The sequence below is a fragment of the Balaenoptera ricei genome, chromosome 5 (genome assembly GCF_028023285.1).
Source record: "Balaenoptera ricei isolate mBalRic1 chromosome 5, mBalRic1.hap2, whole genome shotgun sequence".
In the NCBI taxonomy this organism is placed as follows: Eukaryota; Metazoa; Chordata; class Mammalia; order Artiodactyla; family Balaenopteridae; genus Balaenoptera; species Balaenoptera ricei.
Window position 1 is genome coordinate 18,132,823 of NC_082643.1, and position 23,073 is coordinate 18,155,895.

The window sequence follows — 23,073 nt, forward strand, 5'->3', positions numbered from 1 at the left end:
CGGGAAATTCCCGCCTGTGCACCCGGGCTGCCCCGTAATAAACACCGGCCCGTTTTCTGGGTGTGGGTTGGTGGGGTCGGGGTAGCGAGCCGGAGGGTAATAGTTCGGGCTCAGCGTCCCCGCGCCCTGCCTTCTTGAGGCTCACCCTCCACCCCTCAAGCTGCCGCCATCAAGCTCCTCCGCGGCGGCGGTAGCCGGCCCGCACATACACACCCACCAGCACTTTCAGATTCTCTTGCCCCGGGGGGGAAAAAAAAAAAGGGAAGTACTGAGCATGCTCGGTGGGGAGGGCGGGGCGCTCCCAGACCGCGCGTCGAGGCGGACGCCGCTCCAGCAGGCTCGGCGCCTCCGCCTCCGCCTCCCGCCCGCGGAGCCGCGCCCGCCGCAGGCTGCGCCCGCCCGCCCCGCCCTACCCCGCCCCGCCCCTCGCCGTTCGTCCCCGCCGCGGCCGCGCCGCCTGCAGCAGCTGCAGCGGCAGCAGTAGCTGCTCCTCCCCGGCGGCCACCCCCCGCGGGTCCCTCCCTGGCTGCAGGAGAGGCGGAGGTAGAGGGAGGACACAGCGCCGCGCCGCCCGCACCGGAGACCTTCGCCTCGCCCTGCCGGCTCCTCACCCTCTGGGAGGACCATGGGTAAGTCATCCTTCCTCCCCCGTCATCGCCTGACATATTTCTCTTTCTCGGCGTGTTGCAGGGTGGGAAGCATTTCTCGCGCAAAGTTGCCAGATTTCTCGAATCCACTGGTGTGAGGCAGTGGCTCTTCCTCCGGGGAGAGTCGGCGCACGCGGAACGCACGCCGAGTCCGCGGGCTGGGAGGGTCCCGAGTGCGGGGTGGGGTCGGGCCGCGGGGCCGGACCGCCCGCCCGCCCGGCTCTCGGGCACCTCGCTGCCTCGCCTCCCCTCCTCCATTCTTCCTGCCCGAGCCGGTGCTCGGGCACCACAGAGCCTGCCTCGCGGGCTCGCATCCGCTGCCCCATCCCGGTTTCTTCGGAGGCCGCCCGCTTCCTTTCTCCCGCGGCTGCTGGGCTGGAGGGTCGGGGCGGACCGCGGGAAAGACCACTTAACGTAACTTCTCTGCCAGGGCGACCTTTCCCCATCTTGGGGACTGCCCATCCCAAGGCGAGGAGGTGTGAGCAAGTAGTTTGTGCGGGAGATTTTACAACCTGCACGGAAATTATTTTCGGTGGGGGGAGAGCAGACAGTCTCATAGGTTGAAAGGATGACTTGTCAGAGGCCACGAGGAACGTGAGGAAGGATGGATAGAGCCCGCTATCTGTTGAATTAGTGTTGGGTGACTACAGTGTGCAATATTCCTGTGCTCAACCCATTCTCTTGGTTCCTTCGCCTGCCTACTGTAGCAGGGAAACTGCAACCTGCCTGTAACATGTTACCGAACTTAATGTTATTCTTTCCCAGCTTCCCTTGTCGAAATCTCCATAATCCGATTTTAGTTCTTTCGCGTTAATATCAAGAGTTTTGGATGAGATATTTAAAAGCAAATATGTTTTATAAAACTGCATGTAATTTAAACCTAAAAATTTTTTTTCATAATATGTTGCTTAATTGTTAAGTTCAGTAATTGCAGAAACGTCTCATGGATGCTGTAATGTAATTAAAAGACGAAAGTTTTAAAAAAATAGTAGCAATTTGGAATGCCATACTTCTGCAAGTTCCCCAGTTTGCTTCCATTCCTGTCTATCATAGTTTCCTCTTTTTAAAATTTGCTACATTGGCATCTGTCAACTCGGACTTTTCCCACCCCTTCCCTGCAAGTTATTTTAAGCTTGAGATGAGTGTGGTCCTTTCATCTGTCAATACATTGCCCAACACGTACAGAGTTAGGTCATGGCAACTCTGAATCTTCAAAGAAGTATCTGGTGTCGATGGAGCCTACTCGAAAAGCAAATGCTCCAAGCTCTGATTCAGACCTTTGGCCGTATATGAGGAAGAGATCATTGTTACAAGAGGAGGTGGTATGAATGAAAAATGAATCTAGGTCCCAGAATTTTATTTTCGGTTGTTCAGTTTTTTCCTTTTTAATGTACTATTGGTATGCTGACAGATTTCTGTAAAAATTGGGCGGCCCATTTATATGTATCTAGTCTTTCTCTGGGAGTAGAATTTTAAATAAATATTAGTTCGGATTATTGGACACATTGTGTCTTTCCCTTGAACATAACAAAAATTTTCTTCTTAATTATAGGCACAAGTTTGGCCTATAAGATATATTTCCCCATGTTTCAAGGTGAGCTAAAAAAAAGTCTGTTTAACTAAAATTTTAACTTACATGTTAAATCTGTACCTTTTCAGTAGAAAAAATTCCATTCTGTTGCAATACCAGTGAAAAAATACTTAAATAATTTACTTAAAAATAATTAATCTTGAAAATCTTGAATTCTTTACTTGATTTCAAAGAAAGTCCAAATAGAAATCCATCTCTCATTTGAAGCTTGTCAGGTATACTTTGATGAAGCACTCTCTCTCCTTTTACCATTCTGTTTGTACCTTGCTGGAAGCTTTCTAGCCCTTACGTAATCTGCTTTATAATGGAGTTGTTAAGGTGTGTGTGTTGTGCATTTAATCATGTGTTCCAGAAGATGAAATTTGTGTCTTATGAATTTTGGGGTCCTCTACAGTGCTTACCACATAGTTTGTATTCAGTAAATCTTTGGTCAATTAATTGTTGAACTGGAAACCTGTCTTATTATTTTCAACTTGTGAACCTGAAAGTATGGGCTCTGAACAAACATTCGGGTTGGTAGGTATTATGGAGGTGATGGAGATGTGAAGGAAGTGGGAACAGAGAAGTATAATTACACTATGACTGCTCTTCTCTCTCTCAAAAAAAATAAGTTGGGTTGTCTGAGAGGTACGGGTTCTGGAGCAGCCACCAGGCAAGCTATTTCCTTATACACTGCTGTTTTCAGTGGTTTAGTTTGTGATCAGTAGGCACATGCAATAATGTAAAATTGAAACCTTGGGAAGCAATGTTATATTCGAAGCCAAGGAAGTTATTATAACAATTCATATATACGTAAGGGGTGTACTGATTAATGGTGGGGGAGAAATCACTTTTTAATGTCTTTTCAAGAAATAAGTAAGGTGATTTTTTAAAAAGATATTCTCGTGGCAGTGATTTTTTTCCATAAGAGAGTGAAGGAAACTTCCTTTGTAGTCTTATGGACCATGGCTATTATTTTATGTATATATTTTATTATAAATTCAGCGTAATTTGTTGAATATCAACCACATGTAATGTACTGTGGGAGGATAAAAATTAATAAAACATTTTTCAGGTTTCTTATAATCTTAACAGGAATAATGTTCTACATACACAGGTAACGAAATAAAGTATGAGTGACACAAAAGACCTTAACGTATTTTATAGTTTCAGAGGATGGAGAGGAGTTTTCAGAAAAATGATGTTATTTGATCTAATGGTTGGTTAAGCTTCTGAAAGGTAGAAATGAACGGAGACTTAATCAGGATGGGAGTAGAGGGAGAGGAATGACATAAAGGAAGATACAGAGATAGGAACATTCAAACAGTTTCAGGATATGATTAAATAACCATGTTTGGCTGGAGCAAAAGGTAAGGAAATAGTGGGTGACAGAGATGAAAAAGTTGTAATAGGTAAAGAACAGATAATGGAGGACCTTGAATGTCAAGCCGAAGAAGTTTTTAGACTTGACTTGTCTATTGAGGGACTGTTAAACATTTTTATATAGGTAAGTGATGGAGCACATCTGTGGTTTAGGAAAATTAATCTGTCAGTTGAGTGCAGGATGGATTGGATGAGAAACTGGACAATAATTCAGAAGGTGGTGGTTGCAGTTTGGGTGAAAATATATACTGTCCCAAACCAGCCTGTGGCAATGGGAATAGAAAATTGCAATAAAGAATATGGAATTAAGAAAGGAGTCATACATTGTTGCCTGGGCAATAATGAGAATGTGGAATCTTTTAAATATCTATTTAATCCACTGGAAGAGGAAACGTGAATGAATAGTCAGTTTTGGACCTGATGTGTTGGACTGTTTAGTTTGCCTTTGAGCTTCTCTGCTTCTTGATGACAGGGACTCTCATATTAGGTTTTGAATACATTTCCTAACAGTAGTGTCTTGCATGTAGGAGCTATGCAGTAAACATCAGTTGACCAACCAAAACTCGGTAAAAAATATTTAACAGTTATTTTAACTCTCAAGAGAGGATTTGAGCTAGAGATCTGGATGTTATCCACAATTTTCCTGAGATAATATTTGAAGTTAGGTAGGAGGATGAGAGTCAACAAAGAAAAAGAAGAAAATTTGTCCAAGGTAAGAATCTTGAAGAATGCCCCATTGTTAAGGAAAAAGAATGAAATGATTTGACACCAAAAAAGACAGTAGTAGTTAGGAGTGAAAGACTAGAATAGGCATATGGTTGATTTCAAGAGTGAATGGTCAATAATGGCTGTTGTTTCAGAACAGTAAGAGTAATAGGACTGAGAAAAGGCTCCAAGCTGATGTAGTTTGGTTAGGATATTACCTAGGGTATTTTCTAAAAAGCAGCTTTACGAGGTATGATAGCTATGGAGGTCAGTTGTAAAGGCTAAGTGGCTAATGAGTAAGTGGAGACAGAGTTCACTATGTATAGCAGTACAATATTCCTTGCCCCGTTTAAAGATCTGTACGTAAGCATAGTTTTCTTTAAACATTTTTTAAATGTCTCACTTTATGTGGAATGACACGTGCTATTTTTTTGCCTAACAATTTGTAATCTCACCATAGCGCCTCACATTTCTTTGACATTCCATTTTTTATGTCTTTGTGACTCAGTATAGTATACTTTCTGTTTTTGCAGTATCTGTCATGTAGAGTGAGTTTAGAAATGGTTTCATAATTTTCCATGACAGTTTGCATAAAGGATACTCTACTAATGAATGGTTTTATCACTTTTTATTTATTATTCATCTTTATGAATTTGGGATTTCTCTAGTTATATGTTCACCCCTAATTACACTCTTAATTCATGGAGTTTTCTTTTTCTCTGTAAGTATGTATAAGCCTTACGCATAAGTCTTTTTTTTGTTTTTTTGTTTTGGCTTGCATTTCTAAGTCCTGGAATAGTTTCGTAGATAAATAGTTAAAATTGGTACTTTTACTTATTCTTTAAAAGTCAAGGTAGAGCAATAAAATATTTTTGTAAGCTGGTAATCACTAAAATTTATTGTTTTAAAAGAGCATAGATTATATATTGACTAGTTCAATAATTTTTCTTATTGGCTTTATATCTATTTTGTATATGCCCACTTTTTTTTTTTTCATACGGGAGAGAGCTAGATTCACTATCCTTGGCAGAGTCATATTTTCTGAAGTCTCTAGTACTACTATTTGGGAAGTTATAATAGACTTAATTCATTTTGAGAACCATAGAGTTTTAATTTTCACAGTGGAATGTTGGAGCTTCTAGGTGCCTTTAGGGAAATAGTGTGATTGCTCTCTCCAGAGATTCCAGATCAGCTGAACTGAACTTGGTGATTCTGGAGTTATCAGAGGCACCAGCAACAGCCATAAAGAATTATGTAAATTTTTAATATCCCCTCATGAACATCAGGAGGGATGGAGAAGGAAGATCATCTCCTTTGGGAAGTCCATGTTAATTTTAGATAATGAGATGTTCAGATAACTGATAAGGAAAAAATTTAATTTAAAATGCTTTCCTAGACATATAACTTGACAAACAGCTCTTTCTTATGGAGAGAAGAGCCAAAAAAAATTAAGGTATCAGAATAGGTTATAAAGTCTATTTTGGTTCTAAAATTCTGTAATTCTTTGAAACTAAACTTTGAAATATACTCAATATCATTGATGTCTTAAGTGTGTTATAATCATCCCTATATAACTTGTTTTTCTTTATTGTTCGAAGGGCAATGTCTCCTTGAGGTAGAAACTTCTGAGTATGAACCAATTTGTTAGACTTGTCTAAATAGATGGCCTAAAATACCATTACCCATGCTGGCTAAGATATGGATGCTGAATTCAAATTGCAGAGTAATGTAATTCTCTCAGTACATCTATTTATACAACTTTTGTTGGTAGAAGCAGTCCAGGAGTTAAAACTAAGAATTAGGATAGTGATAAATGGGAGTAGTTAAATTGAGCTGCTAGCCATAATTGGCTATACTTATAAACTCTAAAGTCCTTCTGACTTTTTGTTCACAAAATTAACTTTTTCCGTATGGTTTCTGTATCTGACCCCTTCTCTAAAGGCTGTTTTGCTCAATTTTGTCCATGTTTATGGCTTCAACTACTGTCTATATGCTACTGATGCCTAAAAATATATATCTGAGCTCTATCTTTTCATCTAGTAGATGGTTAGACATCCCTACGTGCATAGTCAGTTCAAACTCATTGAGTTCAAAACTGAATTCATTGTGTAATTTTTAATAATGATAACCAGAGGTATGTTAATTAATGTTTTGCCAGAAGCCTTTCTCCAAAAAAGCTCTGATTTGTGGTGGTTGATTTCCTGTGAATGCATAGTCGGGAAGAAATGAGATGCAGCACACCATTATATAATATAGCCACCATACAGACATAATAGCCTCATGAGCACACATAATAATAAAATGTAGTAAAGTAATTAAGTAGTGATGAGTTTTGACTATTAATAACTTTGTTTTAATATAACTTATTTAATTTTAAGTTTATAAAATTTAATTTTTGATAATGGCTATTTTAATAACTGCTTCACAAAATTCCTAAAAATTTAATTATCTCATGGGCTGGTGCAAGGAGGCCCCACTACACCTTCGAAGTAGTAATTATCATTTATTACCATTTATTAAGAATTATTGATGTCAGTAATCATGTTAAACTTTACATTTTTTAATATTTTTTAAATAGTTTTAATCTCTTCAACAGTTCTGTGAAGTGGGGGACACTATCCCCATTTTATTTACTCAAAGAAATAATTTATCCAAGGGGACAGAGCTAAGTCTCTAAAATCCTGTTTGAGAGCATTGATTCTCACACTTTAGCTTGCATAAGAATCACCTATAAGCTTGTTAAAAAAAAAAATTACTGGGCTCACCCTCAGAAATTCTGATTCAGTAGGTGTGAGATGGGCCAAGAATTTGCCTTGTCAAGACATTTCCCAGACGATGCTGCACTTTGAATAGCATCACCATAAAGCAGAGGTCTGCAAACTTTTTACATAAAGGGCCAGATGGTAAGTATTTTAGGCTTTGTAGGCCGAGAGGCAAAATCAAGGATATTACATAGATAAGAGTGAACCTATATATGAGAAAAAGCAAATATCCACAAAATTTTTATTGACTAAATTCAAAATATAACATGAATTGAACATGATTTATTGTAAAATACAGGTCTCCAAATGAAAAGATTGTAATTCCTTTTTTGAGATAGCAGTTTCATTTAATTGGGATTTCCAGTTTCCCTATCATCAAAATTGATTGCAGTTGTTCATTTGTTAATGCAGATCTGTAAGGGCATTTAATTGATTTTGTCTTTGAAACATGTTTTCACACAGACAGGTACTACCAAATGCTGCTATCAATCATGGGCATATGATCTTAATAATCCCATTAATTGTATGGAAGGTATAGAATTCTTTTAGATTTTCTTGATAGTTTCCATTTAGTATGCTGTTTACATTGCAGATTAACCAATTGAAAGTCCTCAATTGCATAGTTAAATGGATTTTGATATATGGAAGTTTCTTCTGCACTTGCAGTGAGGTCTGAAAAACACTGCTGGAACTGTAGTTTGAGCTTGCATAATATATCTGTTGCACATTTGTATATGCACAGAGATCTTCTTGTTTTTAGCTTTTGACAGCACAAGAAATGTATAAAGCAGATTGATGGTTACTTGTGATTTGAAAATGTTGTCAAAATGACTTAACACAGTATGTTTCATATATAAGCACTGTTTTGCCTTGACTTTCAGGTCAGATTCAAGGAGACATTATCAAATCTGCAGCAAAATATAATTTCCAAAGGTATTCATTGTTTGATAATAATGGTTGAAGGCACTTCTTTTTGTTCAGAAATTTCAGTCTCACCATTGAGCTAAAAAAAAAAAAAAATCACTGTAAAACCGTACAACTGCTAAGCCCTTAAGCTGTTGTGTGGTAAGGCAAGTTAGGATATGCAGCTTCTATTTCTTATCAAAGTACAAACAACCGACAGTGGTTAAATCTGTGAGTGTGAATGAAGTTGATACTATTGGTTCAATCATACATGTTAGTTTAAAATATTTTTCCCATAAAATACCTGCTGATTAATAACATAATGAAGAAACATAGACTTTAAACACCTTATTTTCACAGACTTTGTAAATTTATTCAACTAAGCCTTTTTCTGTTCCTCACATGTTTTTTACCACCATCAGATGTAACACATCTTAATAGATTCCACTTCAGGTTGTACTGAATTAATGTTTTCTCAACTTTAAAAATATTTTTGCCTCTTCTATGCAGTCTTTATAGAGGCTCTTCTTCAGTCACTTCACGTTCAGCCTTGACTTCTCGAAAATAAGAACACTATGCAGTATCGCAAATATCTATCTGTTAATTTATCAAGAACCAAGGAAAACCTTTTTAAAATTATTTGCCTTGTCTTTTAATTGAATATTGATATAGCTCCCAGTGCCCTTACCTCTTCAGGTAGCTATTCTCACTGAAAGGCTTTTCTTAAACAAGTTTTTTCCTCCTCTGGAAACTGCTATAGTCAAAATACAGTTTAATTAACTCACCATGAGTAAACAGCTTTCCTTGCTTGACTAATAAGTGAGGCCCTAGGAAACTTAGTTTGTTTGCAACTTCATTTTCACTTTTTCTTTTTGTGAAGAAATTCTGCTGTGATGAGGTACTTTGTTTCATTTATTTTTTAAAATTTTTATTGGAGTATAGTTGCTTTACAATGTTGTGTTAGTGTATACTGTACAGCAAAGTGAATCAGCTATACGTATACATATATCCCCTCTTTTTTGGATTTCCTTCCCATTTAGGTCACCACAGAGCTTTGAGTAGAGTTCCCTGTGCTATACAGTAGGTTCTCATTATCTATTTTATACATAGTATCAGTAGTGTATATATGTCAATCCCAACCTCCCAGAGGTACTTTGTTTTGTATTTTCTAATTCCTCTGACGATTACTTTCCTATGAATTGTGAATATGATGAATACTTAGTCTGGTAATATAGATATATGTTGAATTTTTCTAGCATAGCTATAGTGTCATTGTGTGATACAGTGGTTTGCCATTTCATTCAGTAACAAAATAATCCATGTGCCACTTTAAACATTAAAAGCATGATATTTGAAGTATACTTTTTTCGTTTTGATGTGATGGTCAAAGTGAAATGTTGTGGTATGGCAATACACATGGTACTCGAAACACTGAACAATCATAACTGTGTCACTGCAATTTGTAGTACATCAAGCAACAGTGTAAAGTGATGAGAGTACCACATATGGTTGCTGTCTCAACGACTCACCTCTGTCATAGTGAAGTGAACACAGGTGTAGACAATAAATAAAGGAATGAATTATGTCCCAATAAAACTCTATTTGTGGACACTGAAATTTGAATTTCATATGATTTACACATTATGAAATATATTCTTCTTTTGACTTTTTTCAACCATTTACAAATGTGAAGCCATTTGACTTGTGGGTTGTATAAAAACAGGTGGTGGGCTGTAGTTGGCCAACTCCTGCTGTAGAGTAATGCTATACTACCTCACCTTTTCCCAAGACTTTTTCTTCCTTATGCATTCCGTAACTCCCTGGGTGATATCACCATTTATCCAGTCAACCATTCCTAAAATCTAGAATCATTCTACTTCCAACACCCTTTGGGTTCCCTAAATTCTAATAGTTCTACCTGCTTGAATCAATCCTCTCCTCCTTTCTCCACTGTAAACATGTCAGTTCACCTCTTGAAACCACTTTACTAGTCTAACAGATGTTCTTTCAGCATTCCCCCTCTTAAGTTCTTGCATGCTTCTAGAGTACTCTTTCTAAAATGTGAATTTAATCATTTCACTCCTTAGATATTTTTTTCAATAGGTTTCCAACATGTATTACAGGGTTTCCAAACTCAAATGAAACTATATGATTAAAGAGGGTTAAATGGTGATCTTTTCACACATATGCACTCTTTTTCTTTTGCATATTAAATCTAAAGGAATATTTTATTTCCATAAAAATGTATGCTTTCTTTCGTTTTTCTTGACAAAATGTCTTTCTTTTTGTCTTTCATTTTCTCACCTTTGATAAAAGACAAAGTTTAGAAAAATGTTTCTCTACCATAATAAAAAAAACAGCAATGAAAGCATGATGAATTGTAACTAATGCTGGGTCTCACCGAAGTGCTACAACGGGAAATGGTGGGACTATGGCCAACTAAGAGAGTATGTGCCCAGCCTAAAAGAGGAATGCCCTACTCAGCTCCAGCCGGTTTTGCCATGTACAGATGAGGGCCCAAGGAAGCCAGATTTTCGGACTTTTCAAAAGAAACCAGAGATTACATTTTTATCTGAATACTTCAGATTGTTGGTTTTCGGAATTGTAAGACCCAGGGCCTCAAACAATGACATCTATCTGGCTCTGTCTCTTTCTGTCCAGATTATGGAGCTGAGGCTCAGTGAGATTAAGAGACATGCCCAATTTCACACATTTAGTTAGGGTCAGTGTCAGATCTAGAATCTTTATTTTCTAACTCCTTAACTAGTGTTCTGTTCATTATACTAGGCCAGCTCCAATCTGTTAATGAAAAAAAAGTGCACACACACACATAGGCGCACACACACACACACACACACACACATACATACAAACAAGCTAATAACAAGGATTCATTCAGGTAAATAGGATAGTGGGAAACTCTACCCATTTCTATTGCTAGAGTCCAGGCCCTTACCTCAGCTACTACTGAGACCATTTCTTAGTTGGCCTCTCGATACTAGACTGTGCTCTCCAGTCTTTTCTATGTGCTATGACCATCTTTTTTTAAGACACCACATTGATCATGTCACTTCCCTACTCAAGATCTAATATTGCTTCAACTGTCGATCACATCAAATCTAAACTCTGCTTAGCTTTCAAGGTCCATAGAAGTCTGCTACCTCTCTTGTATTTCTCACTGCTCTCTGAAATACATCTTCTTTTATCCTAAATATTCTTCGTCAGTGATACCACCAAGACACCACTGTTCATGTTACCCCTTCTTCTAGAATAACTTTTCATATTCATTCTCCTTAGTCTAGCTCATGAAAACTACTTCTGACCTCTCATACTGACCTCTTATTGTTCTCTGGACACCTCTCACTTCTTGGACTTCTATAACACATTCAATAATTCAATAATTTTAGTTGCTCAGTGTTTCATATTTCTTATTGGCATTCAGTAAATACTTGTTTGTTCAGTTATAGAGTCACTACAGATTCAGGTCAGTCTTCTGCTTCTACTTTAACAGCATTACCTGATAGTGATGATAGACATGTCTGTAACAGAGCTTGCAAACCAGCAGTCCATGGGCCACATATAATCTGCAGAAGGATTTTTTTAACGAAGTTTTAGAAATTGGAATTAGTTGTCAACATTTAAATAATCAGGAAATTTCTGATAAAAATCTGCTTCACCAACTTTTCTTGAAAAATTAAACATTTAGGATCTCTGAACCTGTATTTCTATTGGTGACAATCAATGATAGTTGTCCTTTAGGCAGGGTATAAGGTCTCCAGTTCATTACTTCTTATTATTATCTTTTTTTTTTAAAGACACTTCTTTTACCACTTTATTTTTATTGTTTTGTTTGTTTGTTTGTTTTGGCCTCACCTCCCGGCATGTTGGATCTTAGTTCCCCTACCAGGGTTCAAACCCGTGCTCCCTGCATTGCAAGCTCGGATTCTTAACCACTGGACCACCAGGGAAGTCCCTCTTACTATTATCTTAAATCCTACAAATCTCACTCGGTACTCTCTCACTCTTGAAAGTATTTAAATTTGCAATGTCTGAAATTTCTGTTACAGCTTTTGAACTACTAAAGAGTTAATTGTATTCAAACTTGTGATAAAATTTTGAACTTATATTACTTTTGAAAATTAATACATTTATTTTAAAATTAAGAAATTGTGAAAATTAAATTGTACAACTAGTCAAGAGCAAAGTTAACTATCTGTGATATATATGGTCATCAGTGATGATTAAACTGAATTTTCAATTGACCAAATGATACAAGAAATCAAAGAGATAGAGGATGGAACCTCTGCTTTTCCGTAAATTAATTAATTGTTTAGTATAGCCTTTTGGCAAGTTAGTTAAGGTCTTTAAATCCCCATTTCATATATATCCTTAAAATATTACATCATTATTGAATAGGAACCAAATAATAGATTTCAATTAAAAATGGAAGGGGGATGCCCATTTCATACTAATATAAATTATCATATGGAAAACTTCAAGCTCAGTTACGTAATAAAGACCGACTAGCCCCCAAACCAAGATCTGTTGTATTTTTCCTTTCTTTTTTGACTCTCAAGCATAAAATACATTTTCTAGGGCAAATGATGGCATGGCATTTATAAAAGCAATCAAAGTGCAATAAGACTGCTAAACTGTTTCTAGAGAATATTATTTTCTTATGTATTAGAAAGTATTTTCTAACATATAAGAATTATATAAACTTAAAATAATTATATAAAAAGAATTACATAAAATCATAATTCAAAATTTTTTAAATTTTAAATTATTTTTTAAAACTATATAAAAATAGTTGTATAAAATAATTTCAGATAACTAGTAAGTTCCCTGAACTTATGGGTGGAGTTTTGTTTTTTATAGTCAGGAAAAAAAATATAAGCAGCGATCATCGTACTTTAACAAAAAATTGTTTTCAAAACTGTGAGAAGCTCACATCATCTAAGATTCTTTTTAACAACAAATTTGTCAGGTTGTAAAAAATATTTCTGTTAGCTCTTCTGAAAAATATTCCCCTTCTAAGATTCCTCAAGTAACTTCATTATGAAAGATGAAACTGATCATTATAAGAACGTAAAACTTACATTGATGTATTTATGCTTCACAGAAATATAAATGTTGGTTTATCTTTAAAATTATAAGATATAGTTGGCCTCAGAAATAAAATCAGTTAGAACAAAGACAAAATTTATATGAGCTGATTAACTTAATTTCCTTTTAGTTGCAAGAGCACATTTTTGGGGAGGGTGGTGGTAAGCTCCCAGAAAAAATAACTGTCAACTGTGTCACATTTCTGGCTTTTATATAGTTTGTATAAAGCACCATAGTCAGATCAGAAACACAAGATTACCACATTAGGCATTACAGAAAGTCACAAAATAAGTAGTGCAAGTAGTCACATTTTTTTGCTTTTGAAAAGCTTAACCTCTAACTGGTAGATAAAGAATAATATAAAAGAATGAATAATAGAAACAGATACGGCCATAATTTGGATTCTTTTTTTTTTAATTGATTAATTAATTTTTTTTTCCTCCCTTAAAATTTTATTTATTTATTTATTTGTTTATCTATGGCTGTGCTAGGCCTTCGTTTCTGTGCGAGGACTTTCTCCAGTTGCGGCAAGCAGGGGCCACTCTTCATCGCGGTGCGCGGGCCTCTCACTGTTGCGGCCTCTCCCGTTGCGGAGCACAGGCTCCAGACGCGCAGGCTCAATAATTGTGGCTCACGGGCCCAGTTGCTCTGCAGCATGTGGGATCTTCCCACACCAGGGCTCGAACCCGTGTCCCCTGCATCGGCAGGCAGATTCTCAACCACTGCGCCACCAGGGAAGCCCCAATCATATAAATTTTAATTTCTACTTCCAAAGCTGAAAATACAGTCATTTTTGGGAAACTTTATCTTATATTCAGAGTTAAAACCAGTCAAAGGGTGTAATGCTCTTTGTTGTATTATTTTAACCAAATTATGTAGTGAATATTAAGTTACTGTAGCAGATCATATTTTCCGAAGGTGGCCACAACAATATCTCTTGGCCCCAGGTATTCTTCTAAATCTTGCCACTCTCCATTGAGAGTTGGGGAGTTCTCTTCCTGTTGAATCTGAGCATGCTTGTGACTTACTTGTAACCAATAGAAGACAGCAGAAGTGATGCTGTGATTTCCTAGTCTCAGTAGTAAAAGGCATTGTTGCTTCTACCTTATTTGTGGAGACACTGGCCTGCTTGGAGCCCTGAGAAGTCTGAGACCCTGCAGGTGCCATGCTGTAAGGAAGCCAGGTCATGTAAGGAGGCCTCAGGTGTCAGATCTCAGGTCAGCAATCCTAACATTCAGGTCCTTCCAGGCCAATCACCAGACATGTGTGTGAATGAACTATCAGATGATTCAGATGATACCAGCCTCAGCCTTTGAGTCACTCCCAGAGACGTTCCTGGCCTTTGAGACAACACTGAGGCCCCAGACCTTGTGGAGAAAACACAAGCCATTCTCAGTGTGTCCTTTGTGAATTCCTGGTTCATAGAATCTGTGAGCACAATAAATTGGCCTTTGTTTTATGCCAGTAAGTTTGGGGTGGTTTGTTATGTAACAATAATAATTGGAACAGTTATAAAATGTGAAAGATACATTGTTTCAGTAAGAAACAGATTGCTGTTAAAACTCATTAAAGTGGGAACTACCTGCTGAATAAATGTTTACTGATTTTTTTCTTTCATTTCAAATGAAGATAGCCTAACAGAATTTTTTCTACTAAGTAGCATTTCCTTATGGTTTATTTAATTGTTCTTTATGTGACATTAATTCCCTTGAAAAAATGTTTGTTGACTGTCTTGGCTACCAGAAAAGAGATATGCATGTTTAAACAGTATTATAGGTTTCACTATAACTTTTTTGTAAATGTTACCTGTTTGGCTAATGAAAAATGTCAATCAGTACTCTTAAGTTAATAAGGATAGTTACCACTAAAAATTACATATTTTTTTCAAAACCTAATAGCCTAATAAAATCTCATAGGAACAAAGGAATATCTGTACTCCTCTCTCCAAATGAAAATTTAATTATTATCCCTGATATTAATTTTAATGTTAATCTTATATTCGTATATTTGTTAAGCTCATATATATTTGACAAAATTATTTTGAATCTGTTTCTTTCCTGTCACTTTTGGAAGACAGTGGGTTTTGTAAGTTTATTACCACTAAATGAAATAATACTTTCTCATATAATTACCAAAGAATTTCAGATACATAGTAGTTATTAGATTTTCTAAAATAATACTGTAATGATTCTAATAATAATGGGTACTTTATTAAGATCATTACCATGAGAAAGGTAGTTAGTACTATGGTAACATTTGGATTGATTATGCTTTAAAGTTTGTGTGTGTGTATATGTGTTTTTAAATATAAATAACTGCATAAATAGAGTGCTTCTGGAAGGATGCACAAGAAAATGTTAACATTGATTGCTTCTGGGAGTAAATTGAGACATGTGAAGGTAATTCCCACCAAAATAAAATTAAAACTAAAAAAAAAAGTTTTCTATACTGTGCGAACTATGTTGTATTCATCTTTGTATCTTTAGCACTTAGGGCAGTGTTTGATGCTTGGTAGATGCTTAGTTCATATTGTTGGATGAATAGAAGTTTGAGGTTATCTTCTTAACCTTTATTCACCTGATACATAGCATTCATGATCTGATAGACTATGATATTGTTCACTGAAAGAGCTAATATTCTTACTTGTTTGCCACATAGCTCCTCATTTTTCTAAGCCGACTATGTATATATCTGTATCAGTCTAGGTCCAATCAGAAGGCAAACCACATAATGTTACATTTATATGTATGTATAGATATTCTGACAGGAAACACGAGGTCTGTAGATCTTAGAACAGGGTTTATTACTCATAGAACATTTTAGTACTGGTTATTGGTGCACATGTAGCAGACGAATTTTAAGAGAGGAATCCTAAAATTACGACACTGAGAGCTTATATTGGGTTGCTGGCACATCTGCCATTCAAGGAACACATGCACACATACCCCTTATCTTTGCTCTTGAATTAAACAAAGCCTCTCTTGGGAGGGGGATGGCATCTCTAGGTTTGTTACCCTAAAAGTAAGCTAAAAGCAAATATCTGGGAAGAAGAGGACAATTTTTTACAATCCTAGAATGTGTCCATTCTAAGGGTGGGAGACTTATCTTTATTATAGGTTATCAACTTCCTTTGCTCAGAATGCCCCAACAGTGCAGGAACACCATGAAATCCAGGGAGAACTGTCTTTCAACACACAGTAATTTAAACAGGGGACATTTGACATAAAAACTATTAAACAGTAATTGGAGAGTAACTTTAAAGGTAGATAGCAAACTCTAAAGTGTTTGGTGCAGGAGTGTATCCAAGGAAGGACACACTTCTTTGGGAGAGTGAATTCTCATTAAAAGATATAGTTTCAGGCCTCCTGATGGCATAGAAGTTCACTGGGTTGCCCAGGCCAGAGCTGGTCCATACCCATCAGACCTGCAGGAGACTCCTGGGAGAACAAGGAAGCTGGGGTTGATGGGTGGCACACAGATAGCTGGGCATGCAGAGGAAGTTGAAGCACCACTGCAGGTACTTCTGGAACCTGGAGCTGGAGAAGCCCTCTTCTGCAGGAACCCGGCACACTTCTGTGTACAATTTGGGCTGGAGTGGCTCTGGATAGCCAGCTCCACAGGGCTTCTGGCACACACACTTCCGGGGCTGAGGAGACGGTGTGGGAAGCAGTAACCGGGGCTGGGATGCAGCCTTGAGTTGTGTGGGGCTGTTGTACACAGCGCTGCTGCCTGAGCTGAGAGCTGGAGAAAACGTATGGTGAACGCTATGACTCGCAGACACTTGACAATGGAGAGAATTATGCGGGCTGAGCAGGAAGGAGAGCACCTTCCTCTTCAGTGCTATCCATTGTCATCTACAGACAAAGCTTGTATCATGCCATCTGACAAAGGAAAAATATGTAAAGGGCCCAGATTCATTTTTATAGATCAGGCAATAAGGGTGAATTTGGAGCTGAGAGACAAATAGGTTGATAACTGACTTAAATGTCTCTTCATCCTATTGCTTGAATTTTATTCCTTTTAAATTCATGGTACATCATAGCTTTAAGTACAGATATTATTATCATGCTTTCTGTTTTATATATTTAATTTTTATCTAAATTCTCTTTTGTTTTACCTCGACCCTCACATTTCTTTTTGCTTTCTGTAGCAGTATCCTGGGAAAATATTCCTTTGTGGGTTCATCAGTTACAGTTCAGACATTATCATTTTTATTAGATTTTTAAAATTCTTAATATATTCCTTAATATATGCCTATGTTAAATTCATCTGTCACATTTATGACTACTTGTTTATATCCCCTTTTTCTCTGGTTGACATTTTATTACCCAGAAAAGTTGGTGTTGCCTAAAAGTTTATAAATTTCAGTGTATATTATCTCTTTCTTGTATTTATTCGGTTACGAAGTGAGACTATTTGCTTTGCACCAATCTTAATGAAGTACTTCTTTATATATTTCTCTAGCTCAAGAAAGTTCCATTTACGTAGGTCTTTTATGTCAATCTTTAATCTAGTTCTCTATTACAAAGCATTATAAAGCAGGGTCTTTACTTCTTTGTCCATCTTTATAATTGATTAGTCACAGTTCTAAGAATACTCTAGTGAAAAATTTGCTCAGGACTGTTTGGAAGTATAAGTAGATAGCCCCCAAACACTTCTGTTTATCTACCTTATATAGCTTTTAAAATTTCCAATATATTTAGGCAGGATTTTCTCTTATTGAAATTATATTATCTGTCTCTTGTCTGGTCTTCCTCACCTTCCCCTGTCAGGCATATCCTAGAGTCCAGGGCAGAGCTTGGAGGCAGGATATCTTTTACTCTTGAATCTAAATGCCAGGAGCTGAAGCATTATAGGCAGACACTTTAGTGTCCTGGAGGAGTAAAAGGTCACAGCTAAGATATTAAGTCCAAGATCAAGGTACTATTCTGAGGGACTAAATAGAGTATGAAAGCCTGAAGATAAATGGGGCCTGAGAAACTGGGAAATGCAAGATAATAAAGTAAACTGATAAAACATTGTTCCAAAGAATCTGGTGATAGAATGCTGATACTGTGAAGACTCAGTTGATCTGCAAGCACATACCAGGTATAGGGAGCTGGAACAGGGTAAATACGTTTCAAGTAGCTGTTTTTATGTTTAGAGAGTTTCTCTTTTGTTACGGACTCAATTAGCTTCCCTGTACAGAAATGAAGTTTGAAAGTATATAGTTTCCACTTCCCAGCACTTTCTGGAACTCTTGTGTATAGAGATCATTCCTATAGTTCTTCTACACAGAAGCTGTTTGTAATATGACAGATTACACGGTTTCAACGACATTGTTCTAGTATAATTCTTGGGTGTCTTTAAAATTTTTTGACAAATGCCATCGTGCTTTGTAGATTTATCTACATTGATTTTCTAAGTTGGCTTACAATATCCTGGGTGTTGACAACTATTTGGTATGGTTGTATTTTAAATCTTTCTGTTAGGGGATTGTTGAGGAGAAGAAATCACCCTGGTATTTTTCTTGGTCAGTTCTAGGTCAAAGAATTAATTAAGCTTGAATCTCAACATAAATCATTCTCTAAAAAAAAAAAAAAAAAAAGCTGACGTATTAACTTATTAGCAGTTTGTGTCATACTATCTGCTAAAGCTATATTTGACAGCTATAAAACAGTGAGATCATTCTTGAACTCTAAGTGAAAAGGTCTTTTGGCATTGTGTGAAATAAAATTTTACAAACTGTATCTTATCCAAATGCTGTTATCCATTATGGTTTAATATTGTAGTTGTTAAGGTCATCAGTCATACTCTTGACCCTCTAATCAAACATGACATCTTACTAAGACTGCAGTGTTATTGGTTCAAACTAAAATAGACTTTAACTCCATTTAAGAATGCATGAAAAGTGATTGCTCAAAAAGTTTTTATCCAATTTCTGAAATAATTAGAGAAGAAAACTTAAAGTGAAGCATAGTCATTGTTTTTAGTGTAACATAAAAATATTTCTTAATCATGGCAATTTATGCCATAATCTGTAATAAGAAATGCAAGTACAAATAACTCAGTAAAGTAGGTGTTCAGGATTTATTAAGTCTCTACTATAGGAGAGCAATGTGAATATCCTAGAAGAATCTCCTGTTGTACAAGAATGTCCCATCAAATAGTAGAAATAGTAGAAATAAACTAAAAGAGTTCTATGAACCTAGGACTATAAAACTAGCCAAATGAAAAGTACAGAAGAAATAGAACTGTACAATAGTATACAAAAATGATTTCTTAGTTAAATAGATTCGTGAACTTGATTATGAAGTTAAATTTTGGAATTCATCTACTTATCATATAGTTCAAACTGTAGACATGTAGAAGAGATTGATTAAATTCATCTAAGACCTTATATTTTTATGAACTCTTAAGTTAGTAATCTTGTCGGAAGTAATGTGAGATGTGCAATTATAATCATCTTGTGGAGTGAAAGAAGCATATCCAGTAGATAGATGTGTGGATAACTGGCAAATGGGCACAGAGTTATTATGTCATTGCAACCTGGAGAAGTGTATTGGGAGAGAACCCACATGTATGAAGAGGTATGACTACATGTTAAAGTAATGAATGAATTAAGGTAGAAATTAGGAGTTTAATATTTATGAAATTTATTTTGGAGTTCTTTCATTAAGTAAAACAGTTTCTATGTCTTCATTTGTTTCTCTCTAAATATCACAAATATTTCTAATTCTCCAAGTATTGCCTGAATTGCTGTTGAAAATAAATATTGCACACGTGCACTTTGAACTGTTACATTTTTGCTCGGGTATCTCTTTTCCAAGTCAAGTTTAATGTTCACTAAACATTTAGTATTTAGGTAGATTCCTCTTAGAATGCTTCTGTGGAACTTAATCTTGGAAACGAATTTAAAGAAAATGGCCTATTTACATTAGCTTTATATTCACTTTAAGTTTCAAATTCTTTATTCTGTGACTAGACAATAATTATGAAGATAATAGTAAATGATTAAATTTTAAATCTTCTCCTAAGTTCTCAGGTGTTCCCCCTGCCCCCTGCCGCCCCAGTTGATATTTTGACCCCAGAAATCTATAGTAGCAGCAGTAGTGACTGAATCATGAAGTTTTCTACTTCACCTTTTTTTGCTTGCCAAGAAATAAGTCCCTGTTTTGTTAGGTGTGTATGTGTGTTTATATGAGTATATCTACCCACCTTCAGAGAGTCATGGAGGAGGATGCAACGGTATTAAGAGCAGAAGAGAAGGTTTTCTATGTTGAATTTTAACCTAAAATGATTAATTTACTTGGCCATGAATTAATCGAGTTTAGAACTATTTTCTCGTTTGATCCTGTCTTTCTTGGAAATGGGTATAAACATTAGAAAAGAAGGGATAACACGATCTGTTTTTTACTAATCATATAATTTTATATACAGAAAACTCAGGAAACTAAAAAGCTCCACTTTTTAATAACCTCATATTAATAAGAGAATTTGGCTGATTATGAAATAATTATACAAAGTAGCTCTTTCCTACTCTAGGCATAAACACCTACACATGATAATGGGAAAAATTATTCAGTTCTCACTAATGACAGAATTTTTAAATATGTTGAAACAAATTTAATAATAAAGTACAGGACCTATATAAAAATAGAACATTTTACTGAGAGACCCAAAACAAGATCAGAATAAAATGAAATACATACATTTAGTGGAAGGGAAGACTTCATAGTGTAAGAATGCAAATTATCCCACAATTAAAATATAAATTTAATATAGTTCCAGTTATAATCTCAGAAGGATTTTTATTCGTTCATTCATTCATTCGCTGTGGAATGATTAGATGAAATGATGTTAAAGCTCTTAGGGAAGAAGAAAATCTGAGTAGTCAAGATAGCTGAAAAAGAACATAGTGGCAGGACTAGCCTTAACCAGATATCAGAATATTAGATACAGCCAGTGTAATTACTTAGATATAGTGTTAGGATAAGAATAGACAAAAGGTCACTGGAAAGAAGAGAAACTTCAGAAAATACATTTCTGTATAAAGAGACAAAGGTGGTAGTTTAATTCTGTGAGAAAAGGATGGAGTATTAAAACTACTCCTGACACAAGAAAATAAAAGTAAACCCTAATCTTAGGCCATATGTAAAAATGAATTCCTGTGAATCGAAGACTTAAATAAAAACTAAAAGAATCATAATAGTGTAAGAAAATTGAGGCATTTGCTGGGAGCCCAAGAGACTTTCTTAACCACAGGTGGAAATCCAGATGCTATAAAAGAAAATTAGGAAAAAATACATAAACAATTTTAGTGGATTAGTTATAGATTTAGAGAAACAAAGTTAAATGGATGACAGACAAAAGGTTAATGTCTATACTGTACAATAACAACAAGACTGACAAACCAATTTGAACATTAGGCAAAGGATGTGAATATACACTTTACAGGAAAGCAAATCCAGTGGCCAACAAACATGAAAAGATGCTGATGTTTATAGTGGTTAAAGAAATGCAAATTAAAATAACAATTACATACTAACTCTAAACCCATCAGACCATCAAGAAATAGATATCAATATTTATTGTTAGCCAGCTTATTGGAAAGAGAATACTTTCAACACATAGCTGGAAGAAAAGTGAACTCTTTTGTCCTTTTCGGGCAGCTGTTGGCAGCATCTATTAAAATTAAAATATCAGCAATTCCATCCTGGGAGCCTATCCCATAAAACTAAAAGTACTTTGTACATGTATAATGATGCTTATTGCACTAGGGGTACCAATGACCAAAATGAAACACTTTTAGCAAAAGAAAGTGAAAATGTATGTGTACAGGAATGATTGAATAAATTGTGGTGTATCTGTACTATGAACTATGGCAGTTATTTAAATACATGAGTTAGAACTATACAGATTGACTTGGAGTAATTTATAAGAGTTATTGTGTGAGAAAATCAAGATGCAAAAAAGTGTGTATAATATAATCCTATTTTAGTTAACAAAGTTTCCCGAACTTACTGTATATTTTTATACATGATTATGTGAGGATGTAAAAAAACATGAAAGCTAAAAAAAAAAAAACATGAAAGCTTAAAAAACTTAGGTTATTGACATGTAAATGGAGAGGTTGATATAGGGGCAGGGAAGACCAAGCAAAAAAGGAGAAGATGTTATCACATTTATGCATTTTAATTAAGCTTTGTATGTGTGTATAAAATGTTAAATAACATTGAAAAAGCGAATTAAAAATAGACACAACTGGGGCTTCCCTGGTGGCACAGTGGTTAAGAATCCGCCTGCCAATGCAGGGGACACAGGTTCGAGCTCTGGTCCGGGAAGATCCCACATGCCGTGGAGCAGCTAAGCCCGTGCGCCACAATTACCGAGCCTGCGCTCTAGAGCCCGTGAGCCACAACTACTGAGCCCGTGTGCCTAGAGCCCCTGCTCTGCAACAAGAGAAGCCACCACAGTGAGAAGCCCGCGCACCACAACTAAGAGTAGCCCCCGCTTGCCGCAACTAGAGAAAGCCCGCCCGCAGCAACGAAGACCCAACGCAGCCAAAAATAAATAAAATAAATTTATAAAAAAAAAAAAAAAAGTAGACACAGCTGGTGAGTGCCATTAAATTCTATTCAGCAGTTGTTCACTGAATGCTTACTGTATTCAAGACAGCATGGTGGGTGTAATGAGTAGTACAGCTATGACAGTTATTAATAATTATTATACCAACAATCATCAACAGTGCTTGATTGCTTAGTGCATGCTATAGCCTGTTCTAAGAGCATTATGTATAACCTCATTTGATCCTCACAACAGCCTGGTGAGGTACTTATTATTGTTATCTACATTTTATATATGAGAAGACAAAGAAAATAAGCTTGTGTAGTTTATGCAGTTTAAGTGGTGGAACCAAGATTTGAACCCAGATGGACTGACTCCAGAGGCTATTAATCATTAAAATAATGGTACCTTTTTTGTCCATGAGTTGCTTATTATGGTGAAACAGTGGCAA

The 23,073-nt window shown here is 36.4% G+C and overlaps 1 protein-coding gene across 4 annotated transcripts in view; it reads left to right on the forward strand.

Annotated features, from left to right (window-relative positions):
* Nucleotides 1–434: 434 nt before the first annotated feature.
* The window catches only part of RAP1GDS1 (Rap1 GTPase-GDP dissociation stimulator 1), a 168,402-nt gene continuing 145,763 nt past the window's right edge, over nt 435–23,073 (forward strand). For all 4 annotated transcript variants that reach the window (XM_059922450.1, XM_059922451.1, XM_059922453.1 and 1 more), the window contains exon 1: nt 435–629. In XM_059922450.1, coding sequence (XP_059778433.1) covers nt 626–629 — 4 coding nt within the window. In that variant the 5' untranslated portion in view covers nt 435–625. The remainder of the gene's footprint in view (nt 630–23,073) is intronic.